General features: G+C 47.8%; 1 protein-coding gene across 7 annotated transcripts in view; it reads right to left on the bottom strand.

The window, feature by feature from the left end:
- The window catches only part of NCOA2 (nuclear receptor coactivator 2), a 255129-nt gene that overhangs the window by 4866 nt on the left and 232689 nt on the right, over window positions 1-17574 (bottom strand). For all 7 annotated transcript variants that reach the window (XM_084864342.1, XM_084864345.1, XM_084864348.1 and 4 more), the window contains 7 exons: window positions 16083-16248; window positions 13417-13695; window positions 12270-12350; window positions 10603-10837; window positions 8565-8742; window positions 5582-5780; window positions 3529-3618 (listed from right to left, as the gene is read on the bottom strand). In XM_084864342.1, the coding sequence (XP_084720468.1) occupies window positions 3529-3618; window positions 5582-5780; window positions 8565-8742; window positions 10603-10837; window positions 12270-12350; window positions 13417-13695; window positions 16083-16248 (1228 nt within the window). The remainder of the gene's footprint in view (window positions 1-3528; window positions 3619-5581; window positions 5781-8564; window positions 8743-10602; window positions 10838-12269; window positions 12351-13416; window positions 13696-16082; window positions 16249-17574) is intronic.

Below are 17574 nucleotides of genomic sequence, written 5' to 3'. Positions count from 1 at the left end.
ACAAGCCATTCCTGGTCAAAACACGGCTGAATGGGCCAGGAAGGCAATTAGAGAAGAGCGTCATCCGAGTTATGGGAGGGAAACATCAGTTGCTGTGGGAACGTATAACAACTACCTGCTCCTGGGATTTAGATACTGAGACACAGAATTTTAGCACACCAGGGCCATGAATGGTGATCTAGGTTAAGTAAGACCAGGGAGGAAATCAACCCAGAACAATGAGCACCAGAGCTCCTCGGAAAGCCATCTGGGGAAACTGGCCGGCTCATGAGACCCAGGAGCCAGAGGTGCAGTTACCTGCCCGGGCACTTACACAATCCCCCCCTCAACCCCCAACCACAACTTGAAAAATGAGCCCAGGACACCCCCCAATTATATTCTCTCTTATAGAAGAACACGCAGTGTACTTTTCTGGGTAATGTTTATCCCTAATTTGTGTCACTACATGATTTTGCATGGAAATACTTGAAGGTTCTGACTGAAATATGGGAAAAAAAAAATCCTTCAAATTCCAGTTAATCTGGAAAAAAATGCTAATGGAGAAGATTTATATCCTTCAGAACTTTAAGGCACGGTTCTTTAACATGGACCGCCATCAGTGAGCGGCTCTGAGGCAGACTCGGGTTAGTGACAGACGCAGAGCGCGGGTGGCGTGTGTCGCCAGTGGCCGGGTGGGGCGTGCCATCCAGCTGTGCAGGGAGCGAGGAGTCACCGAACCCTTTTGACTTAATATTCCTTAGAGCTGTGTGAGGATTAAACAAAAGAATGCACACAGAGCGTTTCAACAGTTCCTGGGACATAATAAATGCTCAGTGCATGTCATCGTCAGCATCATCACCAACTCAAAGCGAGTCCTAGTTTCTATCTAACACCAGTAAATACCAGTAATTACACCTATGCTTTATCCAAGAGCCATGAGACTGGGCAGCGAACTCAATTTTAATAGGTATAAATATGAAAATATAAAGGACTGCTATGACAGGTCCTATACATGTTAGTTAAAATAAAATACCCGCCCTTCTCTACATGGTTTTTGGGTAAGTCCACAATTGTATATACCAAATCTGCTGAAAGCAAGCTATAATTTTAATCTCCACTTACAGACAAATGGAAGACAGATTCCATTAATAATGAGTCACAGTGGTTGAGAGGTCGGCAAATAGAACCCGATCACCAATAAACACTCTGAGACAAGTCCTTTCTTTGGTTTGCCGCCGCACAGAGCACAGCACAGCCCCTGGGGTGAGTGCCCGAGGCCTCTGCGCCCACGTCAGCGGCCGGCGACACGGGCAGTGATGTCGCTGTTACTCCTGGATTAGGAGGGATATACTGTACACAGCCTTCTCTGAGGAAACAAGAGTGTCCGTGACAGACTGTTCTCTGGCCTTAACACTCGGCATCAACAGAGGACAGGTGGGTAAGCTGACTCAGGAGGGGACGGGGAGAAACAGAGGACGTGAGAGGGTGCAAACGAACCCCTCGGTTCCGAAGGCACCTCTACTGGAGGGCCTCCTGTACCACCGAAGTCGCCTTTGGTGACCCTAACGGTAACCCTTCCATGCCAGGCCTAGTGGGTGCCCATCTGGCGCCTGGGCGCTCCGGGCCCACCCTGCCCAGCGCTCGCCTCTCACCCAGCGCCCGCTCTGCCGTTAGTGGAGCTTGGGCGTTCCTGCCTCTCCCCTCTTTCTCCGGTGCTGCTCCTATGATCTGGCCCACCACTTCCGAGCTGCGTGAGCTTGGGTAGATGACCTAATCCTGAGCTTCACTCTTCACACTTAAAAAATGCTGGGAGGCTCGGTTAGAGACCACAAGCCATCCCCTCTCTTGGAGGTTCCTCCCCACCCCAAGGTTAGGAACCAGTGCTTGAGGCTGAGGGCTCGGCTCAGGGTCTCTCTCTTCCCTGCGGACTGGCAGCAGCAGGAGGTAGCCCGCTCCTGTGGGGCCTTCTCCAGTGTTAGCCGTCTGACGCCCGGAGGGAAGCCCCAGGAGAGGACAGGGCGGAGGCCACACAAGGAGCTCAGAGCCCGGGCTCACTCCCTGCTGTGTGGGACCCCGGGCAGGGCTCTACCTGGCAAAGCTGTACTTGTGCCAACACTTGTGTGGTTCCAACGAGGTCACTTAGACAAAGCTCAGCGAGAACGGGCGTGCAGTGAGTGCTCAATACACGCCGGGCGCCTGTGATTTTAAAGAAGAGCGAGCGCTCTGCCTCACCCAGGCCGGGCTTTCTGTGAGGAGGTGATGCAGAGGCAGAGGGAGACCGGGCGGCAGACAGGAGGGGGGCTGGCTGCTGGCCTGGCCCTGGAGGTGCTGCTGGAGCCTCATCCCACCCAGTGGAGGGCCAGCCCCCCGCCACGCCGAAAGGTGCGGGAGGGAGGCCTGATGGACTCGGTCCCCCCGACAGACACTCTGTGCTCGGAGGTTCAGCCCCTGTCCTTGGGCTCAGCTGGCTGTCCTCTGGGGGAGCCTCGGCACGAATAAGCTTGCCATTCCTGGGAGGTGCAGCCCAGGCCCCAAGTCTCTACTCTCACATAATCACCCCTGAGCTCCAGTCCCCCCCTGTCTCCTGCCCTCCCCCCCCCCCCCCCCCCCCCGAGGCGCAGTGCACAGGAGGCAGGACTGGCATCTGGGAGGCGCCAGCCAACTTCAAACCTCATGCGAAGGCACTTTATTCTAAACACACGGCCCAGAGGAAACAGGCTCCGTTCCCTGCTTGAGCTTCTATACCGACCCGTCCACCATTGGGACGGGCTGTGCATCTGGGTGCATAGAAGGTGACACCTCCTGGACTCCCGCCCACAGGCCTCCGGGCCAGGTGTGTTCTCTCAACGAGGTGCCACACAGGCAAGGGCACACACTCTGCCGTTAAAACCCACCGGCTGCTTTCTAAGCTTGAATGGTCATCTCAATAAGACCACCCAAGAGCCATTTATTTTTGTAGGGAATTCAACATCAATTCTACATTTTCTCCATTGAGAGGGAATTTTTAACTTAAAGAGAGAGTATCTAGTGGTCACACATCCCTTGTCTTAAGAGCCCCCCAGGGCAATTGTTAAGGGCTTTCCTGTAACAAAGCCCCTGCAAGGCCCGCCAGGCGCTGGGTTCTAAGCACTAATTAGTCTACTTTTCCAAGACTGTGTGTTAAACATGGTAATATTACTCTCCTTAGAACAACTGTCAAAATAATACACAAGATTGTTGCCTAAACAAAAGGGAATGCAGACAAACATGTAAACAAATTCAATGGTTTGCCCTAATACGACTAACTCATCGCCACTTGATGTTGTGCTTTGCTATGATATCATCCCAGGGCAAAATTAGTGTTCTTAATTCATACATCACCGTCAGCTCAATTAAAATCAGTTTCAAGGGATAATTACTCATACAGAACTATTGTAAGTCAGATAAAATTAGGAGATATTAAAAAAAAAATCATAAGCATTCTAACTATCTTCAATCACTGCCAATTTTGGTCCATAAAACATTCGTGCTCACTTTACCCAATTCGCACATTTCTTCACTGTCTCTTACCCGTGATGCGTCTCCCTCCTGCTTAATCATATCCATTCCAGGCAGCTGGTTTGGGAAAAGGCTGCCTCCCCTCAGAGCAGGATCGTTAACCTGAGGACAATAAGACAGGACAACAGGTATTTTTAGCGGGACGCCCAGAAGGGTGGTGTGGAACACCAAACCACCAGCCTTCCTCTTGCTGGATCTTAGGAGTCAATGATGGGAAAGATGACAGTGTAAAAATGGCAGTCCTCTAGCGTATGGAGAAACATGAAAACAAACACATGTTCATATACTAGCTGCCTTCAAATTATATTTTATTTGTATTCTGTATCTAAATTCAATGGAGATGATCATCTTAGGAACATTTTCATACCATATCATGTTCATTTTGGGGGCTGAATGACACTAATGACTCACTCATATTTGGGACTTCGAAGACATCTGAGAGGCTCCTCATAGCCTTGGTTACTCAGAAAGTTATAGATGAGTCAGAGCCAGTGTGAATCTGAATTTGGGGACTCTTCCAAGACTAAGCGAGCTTACCGATGACAAAGTGAACGTACAAATGCTGGTAGAGGATTGTGTTTTGGGGGCTTCCAAAATAACTGATATTCGAAAGGCTGAAATCCATGCAAAAGTTTCAGAGCAATCTGGACTGTTATAAATGCATCAGTTACACTTGGGTGGGTTGACTAGGATTAGACCATCTCAGCAGCCATCACTTCTCCTAGAAAGCAAATCAGGAACCACTAGAGGCCCATTTTTATGCAAAACTCAACCTCAACACTCACGCACAACTATGATTTTTTATTAACATCTTCTTACAGAATAAAAACATGGGAGCACTGCAAAATTCTATAACTTTTTAGTAAATTGTGGTTTACCAACCTCAGAATGAAACAGACCTAATCCAACTTAATCTTCACCTTTCTCACATGTGTGATCTAATGGAAATTCATGGTGCTGTCAATGGCTTATTGGGTAAGTCATTTACACTTTCCCTGCCCCGATTTCTCCAGATATGAAATCCGATTCAGGGTCCTTGCCACATCTACACTTTTTTAAAAAAATATATATTTTATTGATTTTTTACAGAGAGGAAGAGAGAAGGATAGAGAGTTAGAAACATCGATGGGAGAGAAACATCGATCAGCCGCCCCCTGCACAACCCCTACTGGGGATGTGCCCGCAACCAAGGTACATGCCCTTGACCGGAATCAACCTGGGACCCTTGACTCCGCAGGCTGACGCTCTATTCACTGAGCCAAACCGGTCAGGGCCACATCTACACTTTGAATGAACTACTCAGGAAGTAGAATGCCAAGCATTTTGCGCCCCTTGAAAATAAGATTTTCTATAAACACAATTTTAAAATTATTAACCCACACCTTTACTTCTGGCTAAGCCCTACCCAGCTTTCTGAGTCCCAGGCTGGCTTCTGAGATACCAGATGCTTTGAGTCTCTTCCCCATCAGTGGAACTGGTATGTATTTAGGAGTGGGAGAACTGTTTCAATGTTACTCAACCCAAAACAGGACCATTAAAAAAACACAGACAAGAGAACCATGGCACCCACATCCAAAGATGACAGAACTAGTTTTGGGTCAACCCTGTCAGTCTCCTCACAGGAGTAAAGTAAAATTTAAAGCTAATTGGATGGCAGGAAGCTTAGCCTGTGATTCATCTGGTTTTATGTTTAGAAAAAAAAAAAAAAAAAAAAATCAGTTCTTAAACTAAAAATCCAAATAAAGCTATCTAGAAAGCACAATCACCATTCCATGTTCAGAGATTCATTCTAGCTGATGCTAAATTCATCAAATAAGAGAAAAATTTAAATGACAAGAAAGTTAAGAAATGTTTTCAAAGTTGCTTGAGCAGTCAGAAATTCTTTGATGTGTATTTTGTCATTTAACAAGTATTCCTGATAATCGCACTAACATAGGTGAAAAAACACTCCTCAAAATAAACGTGGGAGTTGACAGCAGACGCTGGATACGAGGGAAGGTTCACTGAAATGAAGAAACAGACAAAACCTGATGATTGGGAGACAGGGGCTCCTCGGGGTGCTCACCTGCTCGGGACCCATGGAGGACAGCCCTGATGTAGGCACGGAGGTCACTGAGGTCATGCTGATCTGTCCTGTCATCTGGTTCATGTTGCTCATCCCGCCTGTGTTGGTCGCCATGGATACGTTGATGTTCATATTGTTATTGTACATGCTGGTGTTCGCTTGCTGCCCGAAGTGCGGTGGGGACTGCTGTGAAAACATGCTGGAATGCAACGAGAAGATGACAATGTCAGCGCCTGGTGCAAACAGGCAGGCAGCTGGGAGCACTTGCTCCTCCGGCATTTCCTCCCGAGGGAAGGAGCCCAGGCGGAGAGAACTCAGGCGGGACAGCCAGCAGGACCGAGGCCAGAAGCAGCAGGGCCTGAAGTGCTGAATGGGCTGCAGGGGCGGCCACAGCACCGTGAAGGCCTGGAAGGCTGCTGCCCACTTTTGTGTCTGTAGCGGACAAGCTTTGTGGTCATTCCCTTTTCTTTCTTTCTTTCTTTTTTTTTTTTTTAAAAATTTAATTTATTTTTTTATTTTTTTATTTTATTTTTTTTAATAAGTTTTTATTTTTCATATTATTACAAATGTTCCTTCCCCCCCCCCCCCACCATTGCTCTCCTCCACCAGGTTCCCACCCCACCCTCTGCCCTTTCCCCTCTCCCCATTGTCCTCATCCATAGGTGCACAGTTTATGTTCAGTCTCTTCCCACGCCCCCCTCTCCCCTTTTCCCCAAGAATCGTCAGTTCACTCCCCTTCCATACCTCTGATTCTATTATATTCAACAGTTAATATTGTTCATCAGATTTTTTTAATTTCCTTGGTTTTTAGATTCACTTGTTGATAATTACGTATTTGTTGTTCATAATTTTTATCTTTGTTTACTTTCTCTTCTGAAAGAACCCCCTTCAGCAATTCATATAATTCTGGTTTGGTGGTGATGAACTCCTTTAGCTTTTTTTTATTAGTGAAGCTCTTTATCTGGCCTTCGATTCTGAGTGATAGCTTTGCTGGGTAGCTTATTTTTGGCTGTAGGTTCTTGCTATTCATCACCTTGAATATTTCTTGCCATTCCCTTCTGGCCTGCATGGTTTCTGTTGAGAAGTCAGCTGACAATCGTATAGGTGCTCCTTTATAAGTTACTACCTTCTTTGCTCTTGCTTCTTTTAATATTCTCTCTTTATCTTTTGCTCTTGGAATTTTAATAATGATGTGTCTCGGTGTGGTCCTCTTTGGATTCCTTTTGTTTGGAGTTCTGTGCGCTTCCTGGACTTGTAAGTCAAATTCTTTCACCAGGTGGGGGAAGTTTTCTGTCACTATTTCTTTCAGTATGTTTTCGATATCTTGCTCTCTCTCATCTTCTGGAACCCCCATAATTCTGATGTTGGTTCGCTTGAAGTTGTCCCAGAGGTTTCTTACATTATCTTCAATTTTCTGGATTCTCTTGCCTTCTAGCTTCTGTGGAGGAGTGTCTTCTGGCTCTTTATGTTCCAAATCTTTGACTTGATTCTTGCGATCTTCCCTTCTGTTTTTAGGACTCTGTAGAATATTTTTTATTTCAGACAATGTATTCTTTATTTCTTGTTGATCCCTTATCATTTCTTGTTGACTCCTTATTAATTCTAGTTGATCTCTTTTCATATCCTCATAGGCCTTATCCATCTTTTCTAGGAAATTCTTGAAAAACCTTATAAGCGTAGATTTGAACTCTATATCCAGACGCTTTTTGTCCTCCATTTCTTTCGTTTGTGATCTATTTTGTTGTCGCATTTCGCAGTTACAGATGGGACGGGGTTTCAGGGTGGAGCCTGCAGCTTTGGCTTCCGTCAGCCCCGCCCTATGCGGGTCCTTCAGTGCTCGCTGCCGGCGCCTCTGAGAGAAAGGTGCCCTCGATTTTCGCCTGCTGCCAAACAGTCTATGCTCTCCCCCAATGAGCCCGGTATTGGGGTTCAGTTCAGTTGGAAGTGGAGTTGGAGGTGGCGTTCAGAGCAGTCTGGAGCCCCAGTCTCCTTCCCGTCAGGGCAATCCCGCGGCACAGCCGACCGTCCCTTCTCTGGGGGCAGTGTGCGCGCCTCCGGAACCTCCTTTCTCTGCTACCCCGGGGTTCCGACTTACAGCCCGGCTCCCTATGGCTGAGCCTGAGTCCCCGGGGTCTGGCCCAGAACTGGGGTTCAGAGCAGTCGGGGGCCCAGCACAGTCGGAGTTTTATCTCCTTTCCGCTAGGGAACGCCCGTCAGGCACTCGGCCTCCCTCCTCTCCGGCTCCGTCCTCTTCTCGCGCGCCGCGTGTCTCCGTACCTTGGGCTTTTACAGCTCCTCCGCGCTTCCTTCTGGTTTTCTCCTTGCTTCTTGTTGTAGGATTTCCAGTCAGTCGACTTTCCTGTAGTTCTGGGTAATGTCCATTTTATATTTTAGTTGTATTTTATTAAAATTGTTGTGTGCGGCTGTGGCTAGTTGCCTACCCGAGCAGCCATCTTGGATTCTCCCCCTCTTTCTTTCTTTTAAAAAATATATTTTATTGATTTTTTCAGAGAGGGATAGTTAGAAATATCGATGAGAGAGAATCATCAATCAGCTGCCTCTTGCACACCCCCTACTGGGGATGTGCCCGCAACCAAAGTCCATGCCCTTGATCAGAATCGAACCTGGGACCCTTCAGTCCGCAGGCCGACGCTCTATCCACTGAGCCAAACCGGTTTCGGCCGTTCCCTCTTCTTATTCGCACTGATAAGGATGGCTTCCCGGGCACTGCCTTCTTCAGCAGTTCATACACTGCCGGGGTGCTACCTTCTGAGGGGGTTCCTTTTACTGCCAAGGAAGAGACTTCAGACTAAGCTTTTTCAAATTCTGGTGACCTCTGCCCTGGAAAAAGCAAGCTGGCTTGCTTAGCAGTTTATCTGGTATCGCTTGCTTGTGTAAAGAAAACCACAGAAGAGAGACGTGTGGTCTATGGGAAGACTCCCTGGTGATCATGTATATAAAAAGGACACAGAGGCACACATACCTGTTCCCACCCATGGACCCCTGTGCCCATCCGTTCATGTCGGAGGAGGCCTGGTAGGCGGGGCTGGCCTGGGCCTGCTGCAGCATGGGGCTCTGCGTGTGCGCCATCCGGGGCGACATGAGGGGGCTCTGGGGGGTGGTGGCCCCAGAGAAACCGGGGTCAGGCTGCTGACTCATTCCTGAAAAACCAAGAGAGAAACCCAAAGGAGACTGTTAGTTGGATTGCAGTGACGAGGGGAAAAGACAGCGAGCATTCAAGTTAAACACACACAGAACATTACTTTCAAGTGTCTGCCCATGTACTGGTTAACGACATGTATTTTAAAAAGATTCCAAGGCGGGATAAAACGTGTGAAGAAAAATATCTCCACGTCTTAATCCTCAGAGCAGTTACAGGGGTGCCTAGGAACCCTATGAACCATCATGGCTGGAGGTAGAGAGAGAAAGTATTCTTTTCCCTCATAAACCTTTCCAAATCAAGAACGCTCAAACATATACTTTTCTTTAACCCGAAATAGTCTTTAAACTTTTATATGTCGCTATAAGGACTGTTTAAACAGAACTGAAGTTTCACTATATATAAAAAGTCAACATATTTGAGTAATTGGTTTTTTACAGAATTAATGTCACTCTCTGTGAGGCAGATGCATTTTTACAAGTAAGGCGAGCTCGTCTGTCTGCAGGAAGGGCCCGCCGGTGCGCAGTGCTCTCCAGGACAGGCAGGAAGGGGGACCATTCAGGGCAAGCTTCCTGTTCAGTTTAGAATCAAGTGGCATTTATTTTATTTATTTATTTAATTTAATTAATTTATTTTTAATATATATTTTATTGATTTTTTACAGAGAGGAGGAGAGAGGGATAGAGAGCTAGAAACATCGATGAGAGAGAAACATCGACCAGCTGCCTCTTGCACACCCCCTACCGGGGATGTGCCCGCAAGCTACCAATGTACATGCCCTTGACTGGAATTGAACCTGGGACCTTTCAGTCCGCAGACCGACGCTCTACCACTGAGCCGAACCGGTTTCAGCTCAAGTGGCATTTAGATTAAATGGGGAGAAATGCTGAGAAGACTATTCTAAACCATCAAGAAGGAAACAGAGGAGAGGAATTGGGAAACAAAGGAGGCAACTTCTCGGGAAGTTCAGGGGTGATGTTTGCCCAGAAGACATGTAAAACATGCATATTTAATCAATATTTAAATTAGCTATAAAGGAAAAGTTGAAGATCACACAGGAAAAAGCTACACATTATCTTTCTAGTGTGTGTGTGTGTGTGTGTGTGTGTGTGTGTGTGTTTTTAAGAAACACAAATACTTGATAGTTACTTATAGATAAAGCTGGAAAAAGATAGGCAAAGTCATTTTGAATATTAATTGTCAATAATTCAACTATTAATTGAACATGACATGCACATGAATATTAACACTGATGACACTTGCCTCTTCAGGCTGACACAACAAATCAATAGGAAGAAAACCAAGAGGCCTTCCATTGTGGATCCTATAGAGCATTTCTCAAGGATTATCTATTCATAAAAAATCTGGTACAAATTTTGAAGTCTTTCTTTTTCAAAGTTGTAGAATGTCTCTAATATTTACATTTCTATATGGCTTTCAACGTTTTGTGTATGTCTATTGATTTGTTTGAGTCAGACTAAGAGGTTCAAATACAAATACATATATATCCACCTGTGTTTACAGACACGGACATACATAAACACAAAGATCCATACACGCGCGCGCACACACACACGAGTGGTAGATGCACTGAACACTCACACGGACTCCGGTCATTCTTAAAGCAAGACCTGCACTCAGAGAAAAGTGGTACCTGAGCTGAGAGACTGGAAGGTACTGTGCTGGACCTGGGGACTCCTGACAGGCCCCAACTGTCCTCCCAGGTTGCCTATCATCCCCTGGTTAGCCAGAGCCATCTGGGAGCCATGCAAAGAGCTGTGAGAGAGGAGCTGTGACCCAGGACTGGGGGACACTGGGGAGAAAGGACCGGAGAAAGGTGGTGGGGATGTAAGTCCAGTACCGTAGTTTGGAGGAAATGGAAACTGCTGTGCATTGGTCTGGGGGACCCGGGGGTTGCTCATAGTTGCGGGCATCCCGCTAGGAGCCACCATGCTTGATGTCATATTCAACCCTTGGCCTCTCATCATCAAAGTCCTTTGCTGAACTTGCTGCTGCTGATGCATCTGTCTCTGGCGGAGATGCTGGTTCAGGATCTCCCTCTGCCTCTGGGCCAGCATCTGGGCATTAATAGGCGCCTGAAACGGGGCAGCACAGGGCGGAAAACGTTGGGGTAGACACAGGTGGAAAAACAAAGTGTGTATTAGAAATGGGATAAAAAAATGGTACAGTCTCGTGCAAAATTATTTGGAAAATACATTTACATGGAAAAAACACTAGAGCTGAGCGACTACTGGTGGTTAAGAACGTGAGCATCTAAGTCAGGGGTCCTCAAACTTTTTAAAGTGGGGGCCAGATCACGGTCCCTCAGAGAGCTGGAGGGCCGGACTATATGAACTACTAATTCCTACTGTAACACCTCGGCTGCGCTCACTGCCCAAAAAACCTGGCGGGCCGGATCAGACTCCTCTGCGGGCCGCATGTGGCCCGCGGGCCGTAGTTTGAAGACCCCTGATCTAAGTTCTACAGAGATGATTATTCTGAAACATGCCATGACGTACACAGGTAAGCCCAATGTTGTCCATAGGTAAGTGCAATGGAAGCACCAATTAATTTGGGGCTCGAGGTGAGAGGATACTTAAGTCGGGTCCCTCCTGTCAGAGGACTCTGACCTCAACTTTGAGAATGGCAATTCAGAGTCTCATTCAAAGGGCTCAGAAAAGGCTGAGAGAGGCAGGGAGAGAGGCGGCAGGGACAAGTGACGAGAAGAGATGCCGGCACTTGGGGAGGGGGCCCTAGCAATATACAGCCGCCCCTCATTATTCGTGGATTCTGATCTGTGCACTCCCTTCCTCACTAAAAAAGATTTATATCCCAAATCAATATTCACAGCACTGCCACCATGTCATTTACAGACATGTGCAAAGTGGTGGATAGTTTGAGACCCCCTGTGCCAGCTCCCTCTTGACTCCGCCTTCTGGCTCCTGCCCTCAGACTGCAAACAACTGTCCTGTTTGTGGATACTTGCTTCCGCGCGTTTCACACTGCAGCACTTTTTGTTGGCCAAGCTGTTTCAGAGGGCTCCTGAGAGCAGTGCTGCAGGGCCGGGCAACGCTCCTGAGCACGAGGCCCGGATGTGCCTCACGGAGGAAATATGACATTAGGTGAATTACAGGACTACTGGCTGTGAGTTCAATGTCAAAGAATGAAGAATACATATCAAATGAGCTGTTTTCAAATGGAAACACAAGGTCATGTATTGCTAGGTTGCTGAAAATGTTGTGATCAGAGGCTTGTAGGAACCTAACCATCTACTTCTCTTAGGAGCAGTAGTTCTATGTCCGCTGATTCTTGCTTGCAGTAAAACTTTATGGAACACAACATATTAATAATGGAATTGCTTACACCGCAATAACAATGGCAATGGTTAGGAGAACTACGAAAGATGACTGAATGATGTTACAGATCCCCTGTGTTCGTCAGATCATCTGGCATCTAAGTTACTTCACGCGGGACATCAAGGGGGGGAGAAATGGACCCAGCAAAAGGTGATGGCGGGCAGCCCCTTACCTGTGTTGGTACTCCAGGCCTCAGAGTCAGGTTGGACACATTGGACACATTGCTCATTTGATTCATAATAGGCTGGCGATTCTAAATGGATACACATAGGAATCAGTGCACTTAAAAAACCCTATACTGTGAGTGGCCAGATGATTATGATCTCTGAATGCATAATAATCTGGCCACTCAGTGTATTTGTATCTCCAATGGGTACCAAAAGTATTGTAGACTTTTGCTGGAGATCAACCACCTATTTGCCCTGAGCTTTCTATCAGCCAGTGCAAAGGGGAAAACTGATTGGATGCACCATTTATAGTATCTTTGATATCAAATAAATGAGGTACTCAAGAGAAGTACACTGAGTGGCCAGATTATTATGCGTTCAGAGATCATAATCATCTGGCCATTCAGTGTATATTTTATTTCAAATCACCTTCCTAACAAACCTTCCACCCAACATCTCCTGCTGCTGGGCACTGAAGCCTGGGCTTGCAGCTGGATTCGCGTGGAAGCCATTTCGGAATGAGGTGTCACCCTGCTCATCACTGGGAACTTACTTTGGACTGTTGGGAAAACAAACTGTCCGAGAGGGAGAAAGGGAGGAGAACGACCAGAAAAGGAGGCCAAGAGGAAGATAGAGAAAGGCAGGTGCTCATCCCTCAGAGAAATGAGATTGGAAAGCCGCAACATGATTACTGCTGTATCACGGACACCTGTCTGGGCTTGGTGCTGGCAGGGACCATTTTTGTCACAGACAGGACTCCTGACAGGAGCAGCTGGTGTTCTGAGTGCTCGGTTTGGGCTCGGAACTGTGTTGGGTCCCTCAAATATACATATACCGCCCTGTACTGTACAACAAGCCCATTTTACAGAATGAAAACTGAGGCTCAGAGAGCTCAAGATTAGACCATTAGTAAAGAATGGAGTTAGGGTACTAAAGGATAACTACTCTGTGCTGGAGTTAGTGGAGGAGAAAGAAAGAGAGGAGAAGTATGGAAATTGTAGGATCATCTTGGAGAAGGTTTCACCCTCCTAGAAAGCAGGGAATGAGACCGAAGGCATCCAAAGGATGCACGATTACTGCTCCACCTGACATCTGTCTTCCCTGTGCCCCTCCTCCCCACCCCCGGGCTTCCGGGCCCCCGCCGGCACATACCTGCTGTGCTTGGAGGCGATGCTGCAGTTGGAGCCGCAGCTGGTTGGGCTGGTTCTGCACCAGGCCGGCGGGCCTGAGGCTGGGTCTGGGCTGCATGCGGAGTGTGGCGTAGCTGGGCCGCTGCCCCATGCTGTGGAAGTTGGGGTCCTGCATCGGGGAGTAGCTCCCCTGGGCCATCTGGGCCTGAGACGCGTACTGCTGGGGGAAGACGGGCGCCTTCTGCTCCAGCATCATGTTGGAGTCCTGGCTGGAGAACTGGTCCGGATCGACTGCCTGGCTCTGTGAGAGAAAGCCCGAGGATCAAACAGAGAAACAAAGAAACGGACAGCAGCGGAGGGCACTTAAGGCCGGTTTCTCTCACCGCCAGAGGTTTGGAGCTTTTGACACTATCCTCACTCCACAAAGGGACTCTCAGGGTGACTTCACTGTTCTTTCTAGGAAAGCCTTTATGTGCGGCAGGAAGCTGGGGTCAGGCCTGACGTCCCTGCCACTTCTTCCCAGGGAAGGGATGCATGGGCCACGACTCTGAAAGCTGCCTACTCACTCCACCAATCAGATACTGGCCTGGACTTTAAATGTGCGTGTTTCGTGTTTCCTGGACAGATTACTCATAGCGGCATAGTTCTCTTTAATGAGCAAGCACCTTGGAATCTAGCTGGGATCAGCAGTGTTGGGGTCCCCATCCCCATTATCCCCATTTTGCAGATAACGAAACTGAGACTTGGAGAGGCCAACCTGGCTTCCAGTCCAGTCTGTGACTTAGGACCTGAGCTACTCACCAGTATGATACACTGCCTTTATTTTATTAAGAAATATATATCTTTATTGATTTCAGAGGGGAAGGGAGAGGGAGAGAGAGCGAGAGAGACATTGATTGGTTGCCTCCTGTATGCACCCTGACCAGGAATCGAACCTGCGACCTTTTGGTGCACAGGAAGATGCTCTAATCAACTGAGCCATTCGGCCAGGGCACCATGATAGTTTTGAAGATGTGGAGGTATCTGTGTGGGGGAAACCATTCATTGTTGAATTACTATTCTAACTAAATCCACAAAACTACCTCAGAATTTAAATACCTGCCCATCGTTAGCCCTGGCTGGTGTGGCCGTTGTTTTGGGAATCGCCTGGAATCACCAAAAGGTTGCTGGTTTGATCCCTGGTCAGGGCACATGCCAGGGGCATGCAGGAGGCAGCTGATGGAGGTATCCCTCTCACATCAATTTTTCTCTCCCTCTCTCTCTCAAAATCAATTAAAAAATAAATATGTATTTGCCCAACTTTAACAGAAAATTTAATTTCCGCTTTCAAAGAAAACACATTTCTGATGAGTACAAATAAAGGCCACTACTACTTCACACTTCCCAGCCTCACCTACTAATAAGCACATTTCCTTAATTCAGTTTAATATAACAATGATGTATTTGATTGAGACAAAATAGGAGTAATACAAAGAAATGGAAAAAAAACAAGACTAAAATATTACATGATGAAATGACGCCAGTCTTGATAAAAACAATGCACTCAGCAAACCCAAGGATCACAGTTTAAAATGTCACCGAGACAAAACTCAAGGACAACAACACTGAACGCTGAATTCTAACTACCACCCAAGGCGGAGCCAGCCAGCCACACAGGAAACAGTCAAACTCCATTTTCCTTTCTCGCTGTATTTCAAGTCATTTCTTTCCACTCCGCCGTTCTCAGAATGAATTGACAAGTCTGAACTCCCACTTAGTCTGCGAACTATGGGGATTATGACGAGACTGTTTTTGATGCTTCAGAAGTCTCCAGTGACTGCACCACCTTCGGCGCAGACCTCATGGCGCGTCAGATGTGCAAGAAGTTGATTCGACACTGGGAGGTACGTCTTAGTAACAAGAAACAAAGATGACTCATGCTGCTCAGGGAGGAGGACAGAAACACGACCGTGACCGTTTTTTCTAGGTTCCTCCTTGTACAGTTCATCAGAAAGGCGGCTTCACACCAGGTTAGCTAGGTAGCCAGCTTCAGAAAGGCTGTGTTATCTCATGGGACTGTGCTCGGTAATTTATGAGATTGCTGCTAGAGAGTAATCGCACAGCAGAGACTCACTCTAAGGTACCAACTAGGTGCCAGGAGGAAGGAAGCTAATGGAGTACACTGAAATGGATTAACTTCTTTATGTTCCAACTTATGCTTAAATATCCTAAATATTGTTGTGGGCTTAGCCCATGCAAAGGTCCAAATGATTAATGAGCTACAGCGACCTCTAAGTTGACTTCTGCTACCGTGTGTGCAAAGTATTCTTTTAGAACAAATAGCTTCCTCTCACTGGCCCACAGACATAAGATTCGTACGGTGACCAGGGTTCGGGGTTTCAGAGGAAAGACTCAAGGTCACCGGGGCAGCAGTGCTCCCCTCTGCGTGCCCGCCCCATCGAGAGGGGAGCTGGACCCGTGTTTCTGCCTCTCCCCTGAATAACCCAAATTCTGCACAAAGCTCATCGCCAGTGCTTTCCGTTCTTGGGCCAGAGTTTACGAGGGAGTCACAAGGAGAGGGGAGAAAGGGGCGCCCGAGGTGAGAAGGCATTCTAAGACGCAGGCTGCGGATTATCCGTGGGCAAAAGGAAACGAACGTCTTTGTGCCCACGCGATGCCCAGCCCCCGCCAGCTCCCGCCTGCGCGTACCTGGCTGACCAGCTCGGGTATTCCCAGGGCTCTGTCGATCTCCTCCAGGCCGTCGAAGTTCCGCAAGGCCAGGTACAGCTGGTCCAGGAGAGCGCCCTCGTCGCTGGGAGACTCGGCGGCAGGGTGTGGGCACAGCAGGTCGTCGGGGGAGCTGCCAAAGGGCTGCCTGCAAAGACAAGACTCCGGAGTGGGCCCGGGGAGAAGCCAGCTGGCTGCAGAGCATTACCATTCCTGAAGGACCGCAGTCTCAGCTGACTTCCGGGGTCTCTGCAGTGAAATATGGTACCAGCTGGACCAGAACAAAATGACCTATGCGAGTCCAGGGCCCACCTGGCCATTCGTGTTTCCACAAATGGACGCTGACACCACAAGCACATATATGTTGACTTTGCGCTGAAGTGATCAAAGGACTTTTCCTGAACTTTACTAGGAAGGTCTGATTGATTGAATAGTCTTATCTCATAGGAGGCTGGGCTGACCCCCGGGAGAGGCTAGAGCAGAAAAGCCACGTGAGTTTGTGAACTCGGCTGTCGCTGGACTAAACGTCCCTGGACTAAACGTCCCTGGACTAACAGGGCCCTACTTAGTCGCCCATAAGCAGGACTCGGGAACATGAAAGCCCTCCTGAGTTAGCCAAGAGAAGCCGATCATGAACCTGCAAAGTATGTTTGTTAATCTATAAGGTAACAGGTGATAAAACCATGACATTAAACTCCAAATTCTATGATACATGAAACTCCCAAAATTGAAATTAACTGACAAATTGGGGGAGATTTTTAAAAAAAGAGCTTCTGAGTCACTTTAACACCAAAGGGGAAATGATACTTATCTTTCCAAAATAGTCTAAATTTGTACCCTCTGAGTTACCATATGATGTCTTGGAGGAAATCAGTTTACAGGTGAGGAACTTCCCTCTTAAGTGAACACAGGGACAAAGCTGTCTCTTTAGCCCAGTTGAACACGCCATGTTTTCGGAAGATAGCTGGATATGCCACATTGGCCTAGAATCCAGAAATCCTGAAATGCTGATTATTAAAGCCAACAATTTCAAAAAGCTGTAACAACATAGTACATTAAAGATAATCTAGACTCTCACCTGATCCCTAGTCACTTGTAAAGAAAAGCACCCAATTAAGGTCCCTTGAGGACACCCCTCACCTCCTGTCCCTGGCTCCAAGCCGGTAGCCCCACTGCCTCGGAGGCCCTGGGCCCAGTAAAGGACACAGACTTCACATGGGCCTACCACCAGCTACGCCCACGCACCAGGCACTCGGGCTTCCCCCACACCCTCAGCCCCCCTCTCACCGGGGACTCTGCACCTGCCTCCTCTCCCCGCCCCTGCTGTGGTTCTCGGTAAACAGCAGGCACTGAAATAGCTCCCCCACGGCGCGGCCACACTTTCCCAGAACTCACGTTTACATACAAGTGTGATCAGATCACTCCTCCACCGCTGCTTAGGGAGGGGAGGGAGGAGCAGACAGAAACACGGCAA

Source organism: Pipistrellus hanaki, assembly GCF_964339955.1.
Source record: "Pipistrellus hanaki genome assembly, chromosome: 17".
In the NCBI taxonomy this organism is placed as follows: Eukaryota; Metazoa; Chordata; class Mammalia; order Chiroptera; family Vespertilionidae; genus Pipistrellus; species Pipistrellus hanaki.
The sequence above is the reverse complement of the archived record's forward strand: the minus strand, read 5'-3'. Positions and strand labels throughout refer to the sequence as shown.